The sequence below is a fragment of the Rhagoletis zephyria genome, unplaced genomic scaffold, assembly GCF_001687245.7.
Source record: "Rhagoletis zephyria isolate East Lansing unplaced genomic scaffold, Rhagoletis_zephyria_1.1 Rzeph_scaffold_00567, whole genome shotgun sequence".
NCBI lineage: Eukaryota > Metazoa > Arthropoda > Insecta > Diptera > Tephritidae > Rhagoletis > Rhagoletis zephyria.
The window spans coordinates 57048-72743 of record NW_016157651.1 but is presented as its reverse complement, the minus strand read 5'-3'; the positions used below and the strand labels follow the sequence as shown (position 1 = coordinate 72743).

General features: G+C 38.2%; 1 protein-coding gene and 1 long non-coding RNA gene across 2 annotated transcripts in view; one reads left to right on the top strand and one right to left on the bottom strand.

The window, feature by feature from the left end:
* Nucleotides 1-2364: 2364 nt before the first annotated feature.
* On the top strand, nucleotides 2365-4462 carry LOC108360422 (uncharacterized). The gene is made up of 3 exons (XR_001847100.1): nucleotides 2365-2595; nucleotides 3915-3955; nucleotides 4178-4462. It is a non-coding gene; the product is annotated as an uncharacterized LOC108360422 (long non-coding RNA).
* A 2602-nt stretch (nucleotides 4463-7064) lies between these two features.
* atk (artichoke) overlaps nucleotides 7065-15696 on the bottom strand; it is a 34633-nt gene continuing 26001 nt past the window's right edge. The window contains exons 2-5 of the mRNA XM_017612674.1: nucleotides 12270-12572; nucleotides 9700-12199; nucleotides 9438-9561; nucleotides 7065-9377 (exon numbers count right to left, since the gene is read on the bottom strand). Coding sequence (XP_017468163.1) covers nucleotides 7150-9377; nucleotides 9438-9561; nucleotides 9700-12199; nucleotides 12270-12520 — 5103 coding nt within the window. The 5' untranslated portion in view covers nucleotides 12521-12572 and the 3' untranslated portion in view covers nucleotides 7065-7149. The remainder of the gene's footprint in view (nucleotides 9378-9437; nucleotides 9562-9699; nucleotides 12200-12269; nucleotides 12573-15696) is intronic.

Genomic DNA, 15696 nt, shown 5'->3' with positions numbered 1-15696 from the left:
GTTCACCAAAATATTTCGGAAAAATATTAAGATTTAAGCGTGCTGGACCGATTTGAAAATACCCCCAATAATGGAGTTTTTTATGAATAAAAATAGTTTCATAAAGGACTTTTTGAAAAAAGTCCCCTCAGATAACAAAACAGATTAGGCTTAAAAAATCTGCATACAAATATTTAAAAATATTTTCAACGAAATCGTAATAATGCGATTTTTGATGCTGTTTTTTTTTTACTTTTTTCAAAGATTGATTTACGAAAAACGCAAATAATTGGGACAAAACTATTCCGATTTAAACTTATGCGATCTCGGTAGAAAGGTATTTTCCCACTATTTTTATTTATGTGCAAAAAAAAAGGTCAATCGTTTCCCAATTTTTTTTTTTCAAATACCAACACATCTTAATTCAACTTTGAATGCTGTTCTCCTTAATCCTATGAATGAGCTTATTAGCAAAGAAATAAAAAGGGTGAGAAAATACCTTTCCAATGATACCTCACAATTCTAAATCGGAAGAGTTTGGGGTCAGTTAATTAAGTATTTCTTATACCAACCTTTAAAAAAAGTTAAAAAACAGCATCCAAAATCTCATTATTACGATTCCGTTTAAACTTATTTTTTATTTATTTTTAATATTTTTATATACATTTTTTAAGCTTAAACCGTTTTGTCATTTGAGGGGATTTTTTCAAAAAAAAAATCTTTAAGAAACATTTTTATTCATAAAAAACTTCATTTTTGGAGGTATTTTCAAATCGGTCCAGCTCGCTTAAATCTTAATATTTTTTCCGAAATATTGTGGTGGACGTCTTAAAATACAATAATTTTATAATTCCAATGGAAAAACAGTCCGATTTTTTTTTTTGTATGGAGAGTGATGCAGTCTAATGTACATATGTACATAGGTAAATTAGGCTGTCTTCTGAAACACATTAATGCAAAGCATCTGTCTCTTTTATTAGTGAACCATAGAAGTTGAAAGTAGCCTTACTGTAAATAAAATGTTCTTTTCTTTGAGTCACTACATATTTGTTTTTATGGAAGGCTTAAATGGAAGAAATGCAACAAAAAATATTTTTTAAGACACATTTTCATGGGCACCCTGAAATCGTGCATATGGAAACTGTGCATACGAAGTAATGCATATAAAAGACCGAAATAATGCATACGAAAAAAACCGAAATAATGCATATCGTCGTCTGGGTAAAAGATTGTCGTAATCGCCATTTTGACGATTTTTAGTTTTAGATGCAGTTATATAGCTTGAAATAAGGTCTTTCGATTGGTGTTATCAGTTTTTAGATATCTCGTTTAGTTTCCTAGTTGACTACAATTTTTTCGGTAATTTAGTAAAAATTTAGTTAGTGATGCAGTCATATTAAACTAATCAATATCTTAGAAATTGTGTTCTCCACTTCTGTATATCTCCTTTAGTTTCCGAGATATTGAGTAAAAAGTGTCGTTAATTTAGTACAAATTTTGATCACATTTTGTCGTATTTCATACAAAGTGGCTGGCAAATTGTGGACAAATGGCGCTTACGACAAAATTTTACTAAAGAAAATCCTTCATAAACTCAAAAATAATCAACAATAAACATTAAGAATTATATTATTTAAGAGTTTTGTGAACTTGTAGCATTTTCAGAGACTTTGGAGAAAATCAATCTTCGCGTTTTTGAGAAATTGTATTCCAAACTTCAATCGCGATTTCCCACAACCTACCGAAATTAACATTCGACAATCTTTTACCCAGGCGACGGTATGAGCAAATCCAATGTTTGGCAGCTAATGCCAGTTACGCGGTTTTGCAGAATGACGATACGCGGTTTTGTACTTTAAACGACGATATGTATTTTTAACAAAAAACTTCCATGAAAATTTTCGAAATTTAGAAATTTTTGCATAGTAAATGTAATTAGCTTTATCTGATATTACACCTGTCCGGTTATCAGGTTATCTGGTTAAAAAATTTTATTTTCTAGTGTATTTTATTTACCGAGTTAAAAATATAACCACTCAACCTGATAACCAGACAGGTGAGAAATATTTTATTTTATGTTAAAATAATGAACTGCTGCTGCGTGAATACTAGAATACCTTAACACTTAACAAGTCTTTAAATAAGTTTAATTTTATTAGACGAAAAAATTTTAAAACCCAAAATTTTGAATATCGAAATAATTAAAATTCTATTGCCTGACTTTATTTTTATATATTTTTTCCTAGAGACATACAAATTAGTTTAACAATTCTTTTTACCACTTGCATGGTTGCATTTTGCCAAGCAAATTAACGCACTTATTCACCACACGCAATAAATATGGTGACATTTTTTGTTGTACTTCCACCATTTTGCCTGCCTCAATATTCTTTTCCGGTTACCTAGCTCTTTTCACTAGTCGACCTTTGCCCGGTGCGCATCGATGCTCGCAGTAAAGTTAAAATAATCTCATAGTAAGATGGGATTTAATACAACAGAATAATTTATTTAACATACTACATATACATATGTATATATAGCAGCCGAAGGAGGCTTAATTAAAAGATATTCAACTTTGCTACTAAAAAATATACATATGGAGCTTTCGAGTTGAAGGTAAGTGAATAAAGAAAATTATCGATTTATCAGAGCAAATGCTTGGCTGTAGGAAATGAAATTTTTTAATGCATAATGCGGTTATACTGATTTTTATGTATTAATAAAAGTTGTTATGGTAGCTAAAGTTAGTTATTAGCGAAATACTTAAGCAAAAAAAGCAAATGAGACGTGGAAAAATTTCAGCGCCGGCATATTAGCGTTTTACTAACCTCACTATTTCCGCCTAGTGCGTTTGTGTGTACGCATATGGTAGGTAGGCATGAACCAAAAATACCAAAAATGTGTTTTTCGTTCATGGTAGGTAGGTATGTATTTAGTAGACACTAGGTAGCAGACAGTCGGTCGGACACAACAAAAACAGCATTCGTTTATTCTTTTATCTAATATCTACAAATTTTACTTTTAAAAATAGAAAAAGTAATAATTTTACAGATTTATTTGATATCTACATAAATTACCTAAACTTTTTTTTAATGTCCGCGAGTTAAAGAGTATGCATAGGTGTTGCAGAAATTTATGTACACTCGTGGCCACGAAAACCTTACCACAACTTTTCTTTTAATTTCGAGAAATTTTGTAAATTAATATCTTTTATTTTAAATATAGTTCAAACTGCAAAAAAAACTATGCAAAAGAATGTTTCAAACTTTGTTTTGAATAATTTATCAAATTTTCATCAATTTCAAACTTTTTTATAAAAGTTTGAGGAAAATTTCGGGTATGCAGTGAAGTGACTCAAAATTCTCGGTGATTTTTAAATTATTTTTTTCCGACGGTCTTGTGTAGTTTTCTTCATGTAATGAATGTTTTTATATGGACAAAATGCCCAACATCGTATGGAAAAAAAATTGTGAAAAATCAATCAGAACTTTGAGCTACTGCAAACTGGTTCTTTATTGCATACCCGAAATTTTCCTAAACGTTTTTATTAATTTTATCGTTGTTGTCGTACGAATCGAAAATTTGGACTTTTTGTATACAAAGTGAAAGAAAAATTTCATGATTTTCGATTCGAACGAAACCAAGAATACGCCTCTTAGGTTTTGTTGTGGCTTGAGCTATATTTAAGCATTTTTTTATTAATATACAAAATGTTAAAAAAAATGGTGTACGGTTTGTGTGGTGGCCACGAGTGTATGTACAAAAGTATAATATCGTGATGACAATTTCATACCCACTACTGAGCAAAAAATGCTGAAATTTTATAAAACATGCACTACCATCTGAACAATTTTTTCCTAAATTGATATGTCAATTTTTTGCATATATATATTTACTTCGGTAAAACATATTTCAATTCGGTTTTTATTTTACAGATAAATATCGGCAGAGGGCGATTTTCTACCGTTGGAGTAAGGTAAATTAAATACTAATTAATTGTAACATCTAAGAGTACTTTTCTCATCAAAAGTTTAAATGATGACGTTTTCATACCCAAAACTGAGCAAAAATGCTGAATTTTTTCTTAACATGCACTACCATCTGATATATTTTTCTTAATATTTTTTTTTGTTTAGCCTAAATATTTTACGAAAACTAAAAATTATTTTTAAGCCTTATAAATTGTTTTTTATTTCAGAATAAACTTGCTATGGATATGAGAACTTTTTAATTGTCAGCGCAACTGTAATCCACTAATGCATTAACCCGCTTTTTACGGCCCAAAATGTTGCTGCGGAGTCTCAAATCGAACATATTAATTTTTTGCTTGTATTTTAATTGCTAAAATGCGAGAATTGGTAGTGTTCGTAAATGTTAAATGTTTAAATTTTGGGTAGACTTGAAGATCGAATGATGAAAATTGTAATATTACAATTGTATTAATAATAGAATTAAACAAATTGAATTGGATAAAGCAGGAAGACTGAAGAATATGTAAGAAAATGGACTGAAAATGTTTTATTTTAATTTAAATTTTTATTATAAAAGGTTGTGAAGTTATAAGAATAAAAATAAGAGAAGCATGAGCTGAAAGAAATTAATATAAAATATGAATTAATTCATGAAATAAAAATTGATTAACAATTCATGAAAATAAAAATCAATTTTAATAACAAAAATGGTCTTAGTTCTTTTGGTCCGAGTGAAACGCGTAAGTATTTTTTGAAAGGAGTTTATTCAATTATTATTTTTTACTTATAGAGATTTCTAAATCTAAATAGTTCTAGCGTAAACGAATCTCTTCTGCTTTTATGCACAATATTTTGTAACAGTAGTGTGAGTTGGCATAAATATATCAGAAAATAACGAAATAAACATATATCTATATTTAATACATATAAACATACGTATGCATGTATAATGGTTATCATAACTTTACGGCACTGACATATTGACACGATTTGACCATTTACCATAATATTTTTTAATTAAATTTTTTTTTATAAAAATATAGTGTGGTTGTTCACGCTGGCCTGGTTTTCAGGTTGGTATAGATAAAAAACTACTATGCCTACGACTATATTTTTCGAGCAATTGGACCAATCTTTCCTTCAGGGCGAATGCACCGCGTACACTATGATAAAATTTGGTACATGCATAACAATGGGTTAATTTCTTTGTTTACATTTTTTGACATTACAGTCATCTATGAGAGAGCTCGACTGAGTTGTCACTTCTACCTTGTTGAATATGCCAATTAGCTGGGACTTACCGTTGATTTTTGGAAATTTTTTTTTGTTGACTATGTCAGTAATTTTCTTCCATACAAAGTATGTTTGACGATTCATTTTGTATGGAGAAAATGAGCAACACCTTAAAAAAAAATGTGCCCAAAAATCAACAGTAAGCCGGAGCTGCTTTAAACTTACACTTTATTATACTAAAATTGAATGGGCTACGAAACTGCATACCCAAAATATTTATAAAAGTCGAATTAAACAGCCCGCAACTTTTACGACAACTTGTTGACTTTTTTTAAATGTTGCGCGAAGTTTACAACTTGGATTTATATGATTTTTGTTAAATAATATACTTTGTTTTTATAAAGGAATAATTAAATTAAAAAATATTACGATATATGGTAAAATTTTGTGCATATGTGAGTGCCGTAAAGTTATGATAAGTACTGTAATATAGTATATATTATGTACTTAATTAATTTAATAAATGAAAGCATAATTTTTAACAATACATATATGTATGTATATACGTATATCGTCGTTTAAAGTACAAAACCGCGTATGTGAGGTTGCATAAATTATTTTGTAGAGAGTAAAAACTCTCTTATTTTTTATAAAGCAATCGCATTTCTGGCTAGTATATTTCAGGACGAATGGATAAGGATTGATCCAAGAGCTTGTATGAGCAGATCCAATTTTTGGCAGCCAATGTCAGTTACGCGGTTTTGCAGAATGACGATACGCGGTTTTGTACTTTAAACGACGATATGTGTATATACATGTTGTACATATGTTTGTATGTATGTATGCACGTCTATACGCCCCACTTCACTTGAACAGGAACGCTATTTTCTTTAAGAATCGTGCATATTCACATATATCTTTACTACTAGTCACAGGGGGATACTCGTTTCTTCTCATTTTAAAAATAGTCGATTGTGAAAAGAAGCATTAAAAAATAAACAACGGAAGGGCTTATCCACTTACCATTTACGCTAAGAATAAATTTATATTATTTGGCATTACAAATTAATTTCAATTAACATTTTGAGTTGAAATAACATATACTTGATATAAACCTTAAGCATGGGTAGCGAAAGAAGAAGCCCTTCAATTTGTGCCACTCCATAAAAAAAAGAAAGGAGAAATGAATGTAGAGTGGAAGGCCTCTTGACTCTCACGAAGGCCTTTCGGCAGGGCTTTTAACTCCTGAAACTATCTACTGGGTAAGGGTACGTTCACAAAGAAAGCGGAGCCGAGCTGAACGACCCGTTCCGAGCGGAGTGAAGCTTTCAAAGCTCTTCTAGAAGCTGAAAGCAAAGCATTTTTTGATTTTGAATTTATTAATTAATTTTTCAGTTTCATGACGCCGCTGCAAACAAGATATCAAAATATTAACATAAAAACGAGTTCTTCAACAAATCTTTTGAATAAAATTGAGTAAATATTTTTGTTGCTTGTTTTTAACGGTAGTTTTGTGATATCTTTGCAGCCTGGGGGTCCGCTTCGCTCCGCCTTTCTTCGCTCGGCTTTCTGTGTGATCGCACTCTAACAATATTATTCGCTTTATATATTATTGCTGACCCTATTGAGGAGACACAATTTTGAAAGCAATTTTTTGCATTGTTGAATAAAAAAAGCCGCACAAAATCAAAGCTTGATCATTTAGCGACCGCTAAGTTCTTCCGAGTTGGAGTGCAATGGGGTATAGTCATTGCGCTGGGTATGCAGTTACAGTTGCATGGCTTTACTCAATCCCGACTCTTGCGTCCTCGTTCGCGCACTCTGGGCAACGTGAGCAACCCATNCTTCCGATGACTACAAGTAAAAATATACAAAAACAGCTGAAAAAAATATATTCTTATTCAAGTGAAACGGAGTGTACTTGCATGAAAATAAACTTAAAACGCCATTTAAAATACGCTTAACTCTAAAAAAATATTGCAAGTAAACATAAAACTACCATTAAACTGCCTGCCACTTCACCATATCTCGCGTGACGTCGCGCTCTCACCCGCGCCGCTCCTGCATTGCGCACAAAGTCGGCGCTGCTACGCAAACTGCTGCCGGCGGCTGCCACCGGATGTGGCTTCTTAAAACTCTCATAATACCAATCCATGCCTTCTTTGCGATCTGCATGCTCCACTTGCTGATATTCTGTCGCCGCTGTATCGACCGACTCGGCATCCAATGCCTCGAGCGCATTGTAGTCACGTTTCTGTGCATTCGCTAGCAGTTGTTGTTGTAGCGCTAATTCATCGCCTGCTGCGCTGGCACCCACATACGCCTGATCATTGTGGGGCGTTGTGCGATGATATTCCTCGGCAGTGGGAAGATATTGATTTAATGTTTGTGGCGTGTGCACTTTGGTGATTATTGAACGGCCAGCAGACGGGCGCGGTTGGCGTGGCGATACATTTACCAGACGATTAGTAGCGGGTGTAGTTGGCTGATCGTCGTTTGTAAGGCTATCGGCCGTTGTTGTAGTTGTTGTCGCTGCCTTGGCTACCCAAGATTGACGTTTGATCTGCTCGACATGCTCCTCCGGCGGTGGTATCAACAGTATAGTCTCCGCTGTGGTCGTTTGGATGAGTGGTGGTGGTTTCAACATGCTCACGGATTGTGCTTCCAGGTCATCGTAGAATTCAGCGGTGTTGAATGCATCACTCCCACCGAAACCACCGTAAGTAGGCGCTTGCGTTACTGTGTTTTCGTGAGTTGATGCAGTAGCTGCCATAGAACTCATGGGTGTTGTTGTAGTGTAAAAAGTGCTTGGTGTGGTAGTTGGTTCAGACAAATCGCTGCCACCACTAGGTGTTGTAGTCCTCAGTGTCTGTTGTCGAACGGTTGTGGCTGTTGGCGCAGTTGTCACCGCATATGGTGGCGTTATTCGGCGCGCCGGTGTGGTCAATTCCATTGAGTTTTCGGTTACGTAATAAGTTTGCGTCTCGAACTCCTCGCTGGCAGACTTTTCTGCTGTCAGCGCAGTAGTCGGCACAGGTGCAACTGTCGCCCTTAAGTTTGACAGTCCGCTTGGTTGCCTGCGTTCACCCTCCGACGCATGTACCGGCATCATTGGCACATAGTTGCGTTCCGTTTGCTTCATTGTGTATTTTGTTGGCGTGGGTATGGGTTCCACTACGCCTCGACGCTTTGAGGGATCATGCACAGGCATGAAGCCCCCCACGTGCTCTGGCACTATCGGCCGAAAGCCGCCACGCTCAACGCTTGTGGGCACACGAAAGGCGGTTTTGAAGACGCTACTCGGCGCTTCGCTACTGGTCGCCTCATCTGAGCTGGAGTCAGCGCTGGCTGCTATTGTGGTAGTTTGTCGATTTCGCGCGGACACATCGTGATATTGAGAATCTGGCTGATTCAAATACTTCTCGAACTCAGCGCTATTCGGTTGGTACATGCGCACTTTGCTGTGCGGTGTGTGCATTCGATGTGTGGCTGGCAGCGTCGCTAAGACGCTTTCAGTGGAACTGGCAGTTGTTTGTCGAATTGGAGTAGTACTAGTTTTTTCACCACGGTCCTTGCGTCCACGCTGTCCTGTGCCAAAAAAGCGGCCCAAGCTAAGCGCTGGTATGGGATAACCAAAAAATGTGAAAGGCGAGCTGGCCTGCGTGCCACCAGGTGGTGGTGGCGGTCTCTTGAAATAGTTGGTATTCAAAATTGTATTATTCAAATCAGCATTTGAAGCAATGGGTGGCTTCTTTTGTGTACTCAGCACTGAGGTACTTGCGGCGTTCGTATGCGTACTTGGCGCGTCTGTAGCCGAGCTCGTTTCGTTAGACGGTGTATAGTCGACATACTGATCGTAGAAGTATTCGCTCTCACCAGCAAGTGGACGTTCGCCAGGTGAAATGGTATTTCCTTCACATTCATCGTTGAAATCCTCCTGAAAATCGCGTTGGAAAATGTCGCCATGTTCGTTCAACAGCGGCAGGTGATTAGAGTTGTCGCTGCTAAAACTGCTGCCACTCGCAGTACCAGTACGCTGGTTGGTGTCCTCGAATTGGGAGCAGAGACTTCGGTCGATACGCGAAGCACGTAACAGGCGTCCATCTTGACATTTTGGACCAGGGTAGGGGAAATTGGTCTCTTGCAGCCAGACAGAGAGCCATTGCATTTCGCAGGAGCAGTTGATGGGATTGCCTGAAGGGTTGGAGAATTAAAAAAGAATTTATTAAAATTGGGTGCGCAAACGGTACTTACCATCCACATCCAGTATGGCTATGTTGCCACGTAAGTTACGGAAAGTGCGTTCCTTGATTGTGCGGAGCCGGTTGTTGCGCATTGAGAGCACTCGAAGCCGCGGCATCGTTTCGAAGGGACCGCCCTAATGAAAGAAGAAGTATTTAGAATTTTTTCGGCATACAAATTTCAGGTGAAAGAGTGAAAGAAGGTTTTCTGTAGTTCTTGGGACGCAAATTTCCTTACTGGTATGTATCTAACTCTTCAGCTAATTTGTACTTACTTGAATCTTGCATATCTCATTGTTGTCCATCTTCAACTCGACCAACCAATTTAATAATTTCAATGGCATCGTATTAACCATGCGTACACCATTCGTCGACAGATCTAATACCTCGAGATTCCGCATTGTGCGCAGTCCTATATTTTCCATATTATGAAAATTATTGTTTGACAAATTTAAGAATACCATCGACGGTGAGTTGAAGAAGCTATCAGGCGAAATGTAACGCAATGTGTTGTATTGGAAGTGCGAGGCCAGCAAGTTGGGTAAATCTTCAAAAACATGATCTTTCAGTTCCACCAGTTTATTGTCCGCCAATACAAATTCTTGCAAATCTGGCAAATGTTTTAGGGCGCCCGGCTCTACCGAGTTTATTTCGTTACTCGACAAGTCCAAATACTGCAGCTTGGGCAAATTCCGAAAAGTGCCGTGTTTCAATTCAACAATGAGGTTGTTGGAGAGACGTATTTCCACTACACTGCGCCAGGAGGAGACGACGTCTGCATGCACGCGCGTAATATGATTGTAGCTCAGGTCGATGTCGTGCAGATTGACCAGATTTGAAAGGCTCACCGACATGTCAGATAGCGCATTACTCGATAAATCCAGATACTCCAGTGAACGTTGCGCCTCAAATGCCGCCGGTGCTATGGTTCGTATAAGATTTCGTGACAGATCCAGCTGTTCCAAACGCGAGTTATTCGAGAACATGTTGTCGGTAATGGAGTCTAACTTATTGCCCTGTAGGTTGAGATTACGCAGCTCGGAGAGCGGCAACAAGGCGCGGTCATCAATGTATGTCAACCCATTGTCCTGCAGGTGCAAGAGTTCAAGACGTGCCGCACCAATAAATGCGGTGTCATCCAGCGAGCGTAGCCTATTATTAGCCAGGCTAAGCACGCGCAATTGGGGCATGCCTTGGAAGCCGTACTTTGGTAGTTGTTCCAAACGATTTACGCTCAGGTCGAGCATGCGCAAATTAGGCAGACTTAGAGATTTGCCAATGGAGAAGGGTAGTGTGGAAATGGTGTTGCCGCGCATCGAAATACGTTCCACAATCTTCGGTAGACCAGGTATGATGTCCGTCAGCAAATTATAGCTTGCATCCACCTCGAAGAGCCTATTCAAATTACGAAACGTAGCTGGGTGTATCGTAGCCAACTCATTATATGATATGTTCAATGTCTCCAACATGGGATTGTGTATGAAGGTTGTAGGGTCGAACTTTACTAAACCGTTCTCACTTAAGTCTAGTCGTCGCAGCGAAGGTAGTCCGCTCAATAGGTATGAGTCCACGGTACGGAAGTTGTTTGCTGCCAAATCCAAACCCTTGAGCCCAGGCAGATTCCAAAGAGGCATTGGCAGCTCGCTGGACAAACTGTTATTGCGCATGCGTAGCTCGCGTAAAGCTGGCATTGCCATCAGCGCATCACGTTCGATTGTACGCAGGAGGTTGTTGTTCAGGTGCAACTGCTCCAGTGTGCCGTGACCACGCAACGCGCCAAATGGCACATCAGTTAGATAATTGTTGCTCATGTCCAGAAATTTGAGCGACGGCAGAGCTTCAAGCAATGAACGCAGCACGCCGACATGCTCAATTTCGTTGTTGTATGCGTAAATGGTCTCCACGCCGCTACCAGAGGCCTGCAAAAATGACTCGGGGTGTATGCGTCGTATGTGGTTGTTATGCAGATAGATGGTCTTCAACATGGGCGTGCGCAAGAAGGCGCCATATTGTATCTCGGTGATGCGATTGTCATTCAAGTGCAACTCTGACATGTGTGGCAAATCTACAAAAGAGCCATCCTCCACAATGTTGATAATATTGTGATCCAAGCGCAGCTTCTTCAAGTTTTCAAGGTCCTTGACAATTCGCCCCACCATGCCCGCATCACTAATCTCATTGTAGGACATCTTCAGGTTTACTAAATTCGGCAGACGGCTGAGTGCGCGCAGATGTATCCAGTTGAGTGCATTGCGACTTAGATCGACATTCTTCAGCGAAATTAAACTATCGAAAGTGCCCGCCTCCAGGCGTATTAAATGCGGACCGCCATTGATGTGAATATTTTGTACCTTCGGCAAATGACGAAACCAGTGTGGTTGCAACTCTGCCAACGATTTGCTTTGCACGCTCAGATAAGTCAGACTTAGTAAACCCGAGAAGTCTGGCAAATGCTTCAATTCGTCGGATTGTATGGTGATTGCGATCATGTTGATCATGCCATTCAAACTCTCCACCGGTATGCTCCGCAATTGTGGCTCAACAATATAAACTTCCACCAAGTGGTTCTCCAACTCATTCAGCCAACCATTGGAGACGCGCTCGATGCTATTATAGCGCAACATAAGACGCACAATCTGTAGCGTGCCAAAGAAGCGCCCAGGTAATGCCGGCAGCTGATTATTTTCCAACACCAATTCATCGATAGGACTTTTAATGTTGCGTTCAACCGCTTTGATGCCGTCCATTATTTGTGGTAAATTGCTGTGAGAGCACCTAGTGGGAAGAGAGGCCAATAACATTTTAGTAGGAAAGTGGTGGGAAAGCTAATGTCTCTAAGCTTTACCATATTTGTATCTCCTTGCCGCGCAGCGAGCAACGACATGGTAATATCGCCTCTGAGGGTGGACAGCCTTCCGCTTCAACGCCTACCAGCAAAATTGCGGCCATGATCAGCCATAACAGCAGCATACAGCGCATCAAGGGGACTAGACTATCGCATTTGGTGTGATATTCGTATTTATAAGGGAGATTTTCCAACTGCGGCGGTGCTGTGGCAACAGCCCACGGAATTTTTATGCTGCGTCGGCGCTTCATGGCGTTATGATGTCGTTGTAATAACTCAAATCGGTTGGTCACATGCTGTTGGCTAAAGGACAAGGAAAGTGATGGGTTTCATAATGTTGTAAGCAGTGAAGGATACGAAGAGTTTCATGGTAAAGAATTGCGTTGCCTAGATCACTCTAGCTTTTGGAGTCTTTGAGGTTTAATAGGGTCTAGATAATTCTATGGTTTTATAAGGTCTTGGAGGCTTTCTATAAAACTATGGCCCTGTTCGCGTGAACGACGTGTACCGAGAAGAGCTATTTAATGACATGGATATAAAAATATTCACAAAACTATGCCGACTGGGTATGTTGTATGCATGGAAGACGACGCTCCAGTGAGAGGTTGCTTCGACTCTGCACCAATGGATGGATCACGGAAGCAAGGGCGCTCGCAATGGACGTAAATACCAAGTGCAGAAGGGTGTGCCTGCACTCAAGATAAACAACTGGCGCAAATCCGCAAGGGAGAGATGCAATTGGCAAAGTTTTCTGTTGACTCGGTTCAAACCGACTAACGGGTTTTGTGCCAATAAGACGAAGAAGAATAAGGGGGTACGTCTCAAGTCCTCAGATAAGCCATGTTTTAGAGTTCATCCGTTTGCCAAAGAGGGCAGGAATTATGCTTTTGACTGGTTATCTAAAAAAAAATGATACTAGGCCTCTAACGCATGGTCAAAACTGTGGAATCGGATAACACCATACCATAAAAAATTACGATGCAAATCTGATGAGTTTTTGATCTCGAATCGATTCAGTTCAATGGATTACACATAGGAACTTCGAGCTGAAGAACAAGTCACCAAATAAGTATTCAGTAGATCGATTAGGATGGGCGATTGTTCGGTTCATCAATTTCGAGACAAAAGATTTAGTAATGAAAGGAAAAATTAGGGGCAAACAAACAGATGCAAATAATATCTGACAGTCTTTTTAGAAGTGAAAATAGCCATATTAATGCAGAGGAAAAACCCCAAAAACAGAGAGCTTAAACCAAATCGACCATGTTGTAATAGACGGAAGGCATGCTTCCAGTGTTTTGGACGTACGTACATGCCGAGGCCCAAACATCGACTCGGACCACTATCTTGTTGCAGCCAAGATACGCACCCGCCTCTGCGCAGCAAAAAATGTGCGCCCGTATATGCAAGGAAAGCTTAAGTTGCCTTTACATGAGGCGATTTTTTGACAGACGATACTCGCCTGCAAAATTTCACTTGCTGTCTACTTTGAGGCAAGCGATTTTTGAATCACCATTTACACGAGCGATTTTTCCAGAGCAATGTTGAATCGCATGGAAAATCGCCGAAAAGCTGCCTTTAGCTTTAACGTCGAAAAGCTGCAATCACAACCAGTGTTGCCGTTTTAGTCCTTTGGTGGCTATATTTAGCTACCAGGTACTTTTTTGGCCACATAAATTTAAAATAGCCCCTAGACCTTTTTTTAGCCCTTTGGAGAATTTATTCATACTTGGCATAAAAAAGTTGTATATGCTTAATTTGATCTATTTTTTAGCATTTATGTAAGAGATGAATTTTTAAACTTTACTTTAAAAGTTGTGGTGTGATTGTACCAGCTGCTGGTGCGACTTCAAAAGTGATTTGAAAATTTTATGATTGTGCCAGCATCAGCATGTTGGTCTCGTGAGTGGTGAATGGTAGAAAAATTATGAAATTTCGGCTCTAATCATTTCGATCTTTCCTGGACCTCATTTGTAAAGAAATAAATATTGTACCAGCATGCTGGTAAGTTATATGCCTCGAGCCTGATGGCACAATCACTTAATGGAGCCAGCAAGCTGATGTCGTATATTTACCCTTTTATTCACAAAGGTTTTTGGTTGGATAAAATATTAGCATTTTTCCAGAGTTCATTGTTTTTCTATACCATCACTTATTGAAAATGTTTGCGTGTATATATGTATATGTAATGTACCATTTTTTTTATAGGAATTTGGCTACCACTAAAAATGATTCGCGGCAACATTGATCACAATCAGTGATCGGAGCTTAAGAAAATTCTGTGTGGTAGAATCTGGAGAAAAATGTGGTAGATTTCAAAATAATGTGGTAGATCTCTGGGTTTGGACAAAAATTAAAAAAAAATCTGCAAAGTTTCTCCTCAATGGCAAACTTTTTAATTAGACTCCAAACAAAATTTAATTTTAGTATATTAAAGTGCAAGATTGAAGTTGCTAGAAATTGCGTTGAGTTTTGGCAATTTTTTTCCTTGACAGTGTAAAGCAGTTCCTTCCATATTGAGATATTTTTCGAACATATTTTAAGAGATTTCAGCAACCTTGCGGAGTGCTGCCAGCTTTTCTTTTTATCACTTCACGAAGTAACGAACAAATGTGGCACGTTCCAGTAACAGCTAATTGGGATTTGCCGATTTTGATAATTCTCAAGTAAAAGTAAACAACGCCTCAGAAACCTTAGATGCACTTAAATTTGCTAATACTTTCACAAAACTCGCCGTTCTTTAACATTTTCGCTATTAATTCTTTTTATAAATCATATATTTTGCAATTTAACCTAATAAACCGCGTTTACTGTTGAAAAATTGATTACTGAGAAAATTTACTATTCTACAGTTTTATTTATCCTCCCATTCGGCTTTGTTTACTTTTATCTGAGAAATTTCATCGTCGTCGTGAATGCGGAATCTTGTATTACATATATCATTCCTTTTACCATATCGCGTTTAGTGTTGGACAATTTTTGCTCCTAAAATTAAGAGAATTACGTCAAGCAAAAATAAAACTACTAAAAAACGCGAATATGTGGTAGATTTCAGACCTTGAGCGGTCGATGTGGCAGATGCTCAAAAAAGTGGCAGATCTACTACAATGTGGTAGTAGTCCGATCACTGATCAAAACAGACAGCTTATGCGTTCGCTACTCGACTCTCACACCTGCTCTCAGAGAGCAATCTTTAACAAACCGACATATGCCAGCTGTGGAACCTCATTTCCCGCTCATTAGCTCTGATCCAATACTTTTCGTGAAAAATCCTGTAAAACTGTCAAACAGCAAAATTACTCTCTGAAGTGAGAGTAAAAAGTGAGTAACAACCAATTTTCCTGTAAAAACGTCAACCAGTGATTGCTTGACACTTTTCATGATTTTACCAAAAGAAAAAGTTCGGGTAAAATCTTGCAACTTCATT